This window comes from Cucumis melo, chromosome 6 (assembly GCF_025177605.1).
Source record: "Cucumis melo cultivar AY chromosome 6, USDA_Cmelo_AY_1.0, whole genome shotgun sequence".
NCBI lineage: Eukaryota > Viridiplantae > Streptophyta > Magnoliopsida > Cucurbitales > Cucurbitaceae > Cucumis > Cucumis melo.
In genome coordinates this window covers 14000618-14008163 of record NC_066862.1, presented here as the reverse complement: position 1 = coordinate 14008163, position 7546 = coordinate 14000618, and the positions used below count along the sequence as shown (strand labels likewise).

At 42.8% G+C, this 7546-nt stretch overlaps 1 protein-coding gene across 1 annotated transcript; it reads left to right on the top strand.

Moving 5' to 3' along the window:
- The first annotated feature begins 5100 nt into the window (after positions 1-5100).
- On the top strand, positions 5101-7032 carry LOC103496886 (flocculation protein FLO11-like). Its single transcript, XM_008458918.1, has 2 exons — positions 5101-6462; positions 6694-7032. The coding sequence occupies exons 1-2, from the start codon at positions 5101-5103 to the stop codon at positions 7030-7032; spliced, it is 1701 nt and encodes a 566-aa protein (XP_008457140.1).
- The last annotated feature ends 514 nt before the right edge of the window (positions 7033-7546 follow it).

Here is a 7546-nt window from a genome sequence, read left to right as displayed (position 1 = left end):
TATGGCTATTGGAAGTCATGAATGAAAGCCTTCCTGATGTCACTCGACATGAAGAGTTGGAGAGCCGTTATATCCGGATGGGAGTATCCCACTGAAAAGGACGAAGCTGGTCAAACTGTTCGAAAATCTGAGTTGAAATGGACAAAAGATGAAGATGATGCTGCTGTAGGCAACTCTCGCGCACTAAATGCACTGTTTAATGTTGTCGATCCGAATATATTCAAACTAATCAACACCTGTAAATCGGTCAAGGCTGCTTGGGATATCTTGGAAGTAGCTTTTGAAGGAACCTCCAAAGTGAAAATATCACGGCTACAGATCTTGACGTCTCGATTTGAAGCACTTCAAATGGGTGAAGATGAGACTGTAGTTGAATTCAATGTCCGTGTCCTTGACATTGCCAACGAATCAGATGCACTCGAGGAAAAAATGTCCGACTCCAAACTTGTTCGAAAGGTTCTCAGATCCCTGCCCTCCAAGTTCAACATGAAAGTCACAGCATCGAAGAAGCTAATGACCTATATAAAATGAAATTGGATGAACTGTTTGGGTCGCTACGAACCTTCAAAATTCACTTGGGACACACGGCCAACAGAAGGAAATCGGGACTAGCACTAACCTCAGTAAAGGAAAAGCCATCGAAGAACACCGAGTGATGCAGGGTAATGATGCTTTTACAGAATCAGTAGTTATGCTGACAAAACAGGTTGCGAAACTTAAAAACCAGTTCCACAAACACATGGGAAACCAACGTAACAACAGAGAGGACTTGTCCTTAAGACAGTCAAGAATATCAGATACCTCCTCTTCAGGACACCATCGAAGGAAGGAACACGAACGAGGAAAAGGAATTGAAGCCTCGAAATCTGACAAATATGGTAAAGGGATCAGGTGTCATGAATGTGAAGGATTTGGACATATTCAAGCCGAGTGTGCTACTTATCTTAAACGCAAGAAAAATGGTCTGTAGCTACCTTCTCTGATGAAGAAGATTATTCCAAAAGCAACGATGAAGACCTTGGAATGGCTCTAATTAGTATCTGCACCATGAATGACGAAGAAAATGTTCAAACACATGACCAACCGGAATCAAAGAACTTAACTGACGACGCAGCAGACAGAAAGAAGACAGAAGATCAAGAAGTCATCCTGCAACAACAAGAACGAATTCAAGATCTAGTGGAAGAGAACCAACGCTTCCTATCCTCTATAGTAACTCTAAAAGAAGAACTAGCGGAAACCAAGCATTAATTCGAAGAACTCTTAAAATTTGCAAGGATGCTGACAAATGAAACCTCGAAACTAGATGACATACTCGACCAAGGAAGAAGGGCTGACGACAAAAGAGGCCTCGGATTTGCAGAAAGGGACACACCTGTCAGAAAAACTGTGTTCATCCGAGAAGGTACCCTTAGAACAACGATACAAATATTGAACAAGGAAGGGGCACTGAGATTACTAGCATGTCTATGAAATCCCCAAACAAGCGAACACGTAGAATTTGCTACTTTTGTGGATGGGTTGGACATATTCGTCGAAATTGCTTAAATTACCTACTACTCACGTGCAGGCAACTCGATACTCGACAGACCAAATACCTGAGGAGTCCTAAAACCGAATGGCACCGAAAAATTCACATAGAAAACTGCAAGGTGGCTCTCACCTCTGTCAAAAGCCCCAACTCTAGTGACTGGTACTTTGACAGTGGGTGTTCTAGACACATGACAGGAAATGCAGATTTCTTTTCTGATCTGAGTGAATGCAAAGCTGGGTCAGTAGTATTTGGAGATGGAGGAAAAGGAAAAATAATTGGCAAAGGAACGATTAACCATCCGGGTCTACCGTTTCTTCTTGATGTTCGACTAGTACAAGGACTGGCTGCAAATCTCATAAGCATCAGCCAATTATGTGACTAAGGCTATCAACTCAGTTTCAATAAAGATAGATGTAATGTGTTAGATGGTCAAAATAGAATATTTCTCAGCGGAACAAGGCTATTAGACAACTACTATCACTAGGATGCAGAGGTGACCTTATGCAACCTATCAGAAGTGGAAGAAGCTGGACTCTAGCACAAACGACTTGGACACCTTAGTGGTTCTACTATCTCCAAGGTCGCTAAAGCTGATGCCATCATCGGTCTTCCCCCGCTATCATTCTCGTCACTAGAAAGCTGTTCGGAGTGTCCAGCTGGCAAGCAAGTCAAGTCTGTGCACAAGCCTATAAATATCTCCTCGACGTCCCATATTCTGAAACTTCTTCATATAGACCTAATGGGGCTTATGCAAATAGAAAGCTTGGGAAGAAAACGGTATGTAGTAGTGTGTGTAGATGATTTCTATCGCTACACCTGGATAAAGTTTATCCTTGACAAGTTGAAAACCTTTAATACATGTCAGACCCTGTTCACTCAACTCCAAAGAGAGAAAAATACTGGCATTGGCTGAATACGAACTGATCATGGGCATGAATTTGAAAATCAGCACTTTGCTGAGTTCTGTGATAATGAAGGCATCTTTCATGAGTTCTCTGCCCCTTTAACACCACAGCAAAATAGAGTTGTAGAGAGAAGGAACCGAACCTTACAGGAGATGGCCCGGGTGATGATCCATGCAAAACACCTACCAATCCAATTCTGAGCTGAAGCTCTAAACACTGCATGCCATATACATAACAGAGTCATTCTCCGTCTAGGGACCACTACTTTCTCATATGAGCTGTGGAAAGGGAGAAAACCAAATGTGAAGTATTTTCACATCTTTGGCAGCACGTGCTTTATCTTGAGTGATAGGGATCATCGCAGAAAGTAAGACTCAAAGTCTGACCGTGGAATATTTCTGGGATATTCTGCTAATAGCCTAGCCTACAGAGTCTACAACCAGCGTTCCAAAACAGTAATGGAATCCATTAACGTCATTATTGATGACCTTGGTACGGAACCCGACAGAAATCTTGATTATGAAGATGAGGTTTTCTGGAATTCTCTTTCTCATAAACCTGCTGAAGGAGAATTAGATTCGACGGCCCGCACTAATGAAACTACACACTTACCCTCTCATCTCGGTTTAAGCAGAAGTGACATGTCAACACCCTCTACATCAGCAATTCACACTGACACACGTGAAAGTGAAGCATTAGTATCTGCAAGCCAGCACTCCCTAGAGCAAACTACGGGTGCAACTGATTCTTCAAAGTGTAACCTCTTACCTCCTACGCATATAGCCAAAAACCATCCCTCCAGCTTCATTATTGGAGATATTCACAGTGGAATCATTACTCAGAAAAAGCAAAGGAAAGATTATGCGAAAATGGTTGCCAATGTGTGCTATACATCTTCACTAGAACCGACTACAGTCTTTGCAGCACTTTTCGACGAACACTGGATCTTGGCTATACAGGAAGAGCTACTCCAGTTTGAAAGAAACCAAGTATGGGAATTAGTACCAAAGCCACCTTATGGTAACATAATTGGTACCAAATGGATCTTTAAGAACAAAACGATGAAGAAGGTAGAGTTATCCGTAATAAAGCTAGACTGGTTGCTCAAGGATACTCTCAAATAGAAGGGCTGGATTTTAGAGAAACATTTGCACCAGTTGCCAGATTAGAAACCATCCGACTACTGCTAAGTTACGCATGTTTCTGGAGGTTTAAACTATTCTAAATGGATGTAAAGAGCACGTTCCTAAATGGGTACTTGTCTGAGGAAGTATATGTGGCCCAGCCAAAAGGATTTGCTGATCCAGCACATCAGGATCATGTTTACAAACTTCGAAAGGCACTCTATGGACTTAAACAAGCTCCTAGAGCTTGGTATGAGAGACTCACCACGTACTTGTTACAACAAGGATATCAAGGGGCAGTGCAGATCAAACTATGTTTATATATCGTCAAGGCACTGACTTTTTGATCGTTCAGATCTATGTTGACGATATTGTATTTGGTGGTACGTCCTCAGTCTATGTTGAGCAGTTTGTTGCCCAGATGAAGGGAGAATTCGAAATGAGCATGGTTGGGGAATTAACCTTCTTTCTGAGGTTTCAAATTAAGCAAGAAATACAGGGATCTTTTTCTCTCAAGAAAAATATGCAAAGAACCTTATATCTAAGTTTGGAATGGATAAGGCCAGACCTAAAAGAACGTCCGCTGCTACACATCTGAAAATGACTAAGGACACAAATGGTGAAAAAGTTGATACAAACCTGTACTGAAGCATAATTGGGAGCTTACTCTATCTAACAGCCAGCAGACCGAATATAGCCTTCACAGTAGGAGTTTGTGCTTGATATCAGGCTGACCCGCGCACGTCACATCTTCACAGTGAAAAACGAATACTTAAATATATATCAGGTACATTTAACTATGGTATTTGGTATACTTATGACACAACTGGTACTCTTGTTGGCTACTGTGATGCAGACTGGGCAGGGTGCACAGATGATAGGAAAAGCACATCTGGAAGGTGCTTTTTCTTAGGGAATAATGTAACTGCTTGGTTCAACAAGAAACAAAACAGTGTCTCCCTCTCAACAGCCGAGATTGAATACATTGCTGCAAAGAGCAGCTGCTCTCAATTGTTGTGGATGAAACAAATGCTTGATGAATATGGGATAACTCAGTCTTCCATGATTCTCTACTGTGATAACCTGAGCGCAATAATCATCTCCAAAAATCCAGTTCAACATAGTCGAACAAAGCACATAGATATCCGACATTATTTTATTCGAGAACTCGTTGAAGCCAATATTATAAGATTAGAACATGTTCAAAGTTCCTTTCAGCTAGCAGACATATTCACCAAGCCTCTGGATGTTGCAACATTTGAAGGACTGAGGGCCAGTGTTGGAGTCTGTCAACGGCCCACATGAAAATTAGTAGGTCAGGGGCCCAAATTATTTCCCTTAAGTACCTATTGGGCCTCATATAGTACGTTAAGCCCATTTGAATTACCTGCCCCTCAAGCTTCAAATTCAAAAATACACTGGGTTTCGTGCACCAAAGTGATATATCTCTTAATATTCCTGGCTTTTCTCTGGTTAGTTGGGATTCGTCTCTGTAGATTCTCCAACGCCTTGCCTATATTAATGCTCCTTACTCAGAATGGTCACCACTCGATTCAAGAAGTATTCATCTGGTATCTCCTCCTCCAAAATCCCTTCAGCTTCTTGCAGTTCAGAAGCTATGGATCCCACAGCTTCGAAGTCGACAACTTCCTCGAAAGGGAAACGGTACAAAGGAATTTCGACTAAGCATCCGTATAAGAAGGTACGTAAATCCATTTCGTCGGGTGAGTACAGTACGGTTCCCAGTCCTGCACATAGCTCTCATGTAGAGCGATCGGCAAATCCTCCGTCGCCAGTTACAGTTAAGGAAGAAGTTCTTGAATTCTCCTCACCTCAGAGTGCTCGTCCTTCTGTATCTTCGTCAGTTTCAAAGTTGCCCTCGAGGCCTGAACCGAGGGTTTCTGTGGAAACTGTGGTATTAGACTTTAACTCATCAGACAGTGACGACAATGTGATCTTATCTACTCTTCTTCACCGAACAAGAAGCACTCGTAGCAATCAAACTACCTCTCTCATAAAACCTCAGGCAAGTGGTGGTGTGTCTCCTAAGGTAGCGCCGCCTCGACCTAGTGAGCATACTAAGTACTCCGGTACTCCATCATCCCAGGCCTCTCCCAAGACTGTTCCGCCCGGTGAAGCGGATGATGAGGATGATGATTCAGATGATGAAGACTATGCTCCAGGGACAGAAGAAAAGACTAAGGCGGAAACCACGTCCACATCGACTGAAAACCAGAGTGCATCTCCTAAAAAGGACCCATCTGACCACCGATCAACTGAAGAATCGGGTGAGTCCTCAATCCCTAGGTCAACTGAAGGACCAAGTGAGTTTTCGACCCTTGTGTCCACGCCAGCGCATGTGGCATCCTCCTCTAGCTTTCGGGGCCCACCCACTAAAGGACAACGAGTTGTTTCCACCAAGGATGGAAGGCGAAAGGTACCCCCCAATGTGTCGTCCATACCAATTGATGGAGTATCTTTTCACTCTGAGGAAGGAGCACACAAATGGAAATATGTGGTTAAACGGCGAATTGCGGATGAGGCTTATATTGCTGACCCATACAACTTTTGCCCGACCATACTAGAACTGATACGCAATGTCAGACTTATTCGTACTATCTCTGAGGTTGGTCCATTTTATCTGCGACTCATGAGGGAGTTGATTGTGAGTTTACCCTCAGACTTCAATGATCCAAGTGCCGACGAATATCAAAAGGTACATATTCGTGGTGTGTGCTTCAATGTGTCTCTTGAGCTTTTGAACTCTTATCTGGGTATCACTTTGCCTGCTGACTATGCGGTTCCGTATCCCTCTCCTGAACGACTGGTTGAGGAACTTACCGGTGGAACAGTCCCTGTATGGCCAGTTGATGGGCAGTTAGCAGTTGCCTCTCTGACGGTTAAGTATTCAATTCTTCATCGAATTAGGATCTCTAATTAGATTCCGTCTACGCATGCCTCCATTATTTTGACATCGTTGGGTCACTTTGTCTACCTTGTGGGCACTGGGATAAAAGTGAATGTTGGTGAATTCATCTTCAATCATCTTCTGCGGCATATCGACACGTTTGTCATCCACATTCCAATCTGCTTCCCGTGAATTTTAAGTGGCTTTATTCTGGCTTAGCAGTCAACCATTTTGACTCCTCTGGATACTGTAGGTTCAACACCTTGGGTTATACCGCTCAGTATGCGCCTATTTCAAGGGGCTCACTTTCTTGATGTTGCTGTTGAGTTTGACAATACTCCAGGCGAAACCAGTACTCCTGCTGTCTCGCAACCTGCGGTTGGCCATCCTGTGACTCTCTCTGTATCACTTGCCAATCGATTGCCGCAAGCCCTTATTGCTGAATCTCGTGCTCTGACCCGTCAAATAAGTGAGCTAACTGATCGCCGCACTGTATTGGATCCTGTCATCAGTGACCTTCGACGTGTAGCCTCTGGAACTACCCCTCCTCCATCTGATTAAAATGCTATGGCTTTGATTTTGCATTCAAGCAGGAGGAGTTAAGATTGGTTGATTGGTTGTTTTTGACGTAGTTGGAGTTGGCTTCAGTTGTTTGTTTTGTTTCTTTTTTTTGCTATATCAGTAGACTCAACAGTCTTTGTTATTTGCCATATCAGTGATTCGTAGTTTTTCTTTCGTTACACTCTCAGAATGGTTTAATTGGTTTAGGTCAAAAGGTCACAACTCTAATTGCTATATCAGTGTACAACTGTTTTCTGGTATTCTCTCTATTAATGAAATATGTGTTTTTTCTTTAATCTGGGTACTATGTCCTCTGATTTCGACACTCGGGAAGTTAGTTAATCTGGGTGCTTGACTGCAGATATAAAAGTCAGTGGTACCAAGGGGGAGTCTGTTAAGCAAACTGGTCCCACATGATTATTTCTCCTAACAACCAGCTTAAGATTCTCCCCTTAAAAATAGGATTCTGTTGAACTAACAAAGTAGACCGAAGTGGTTAAGATTTGCTAAATTA

Coding starts and splice junctions, on each gene's coding strand:
- LOC103496886 (XM_008458918.1), top strand. CDS start 5,101: ATGGTCACCACTCGATTCAAGAAGTATTCATCTGGTATCTCCTCCTCC. Junction 6,463..6,693: donor TAGCAGTTGCCTCTCTGACG/GTTAAGTATTCA, acceptor CTGGCTTAGCAG/TCAACCATTTTGACTCCTCT.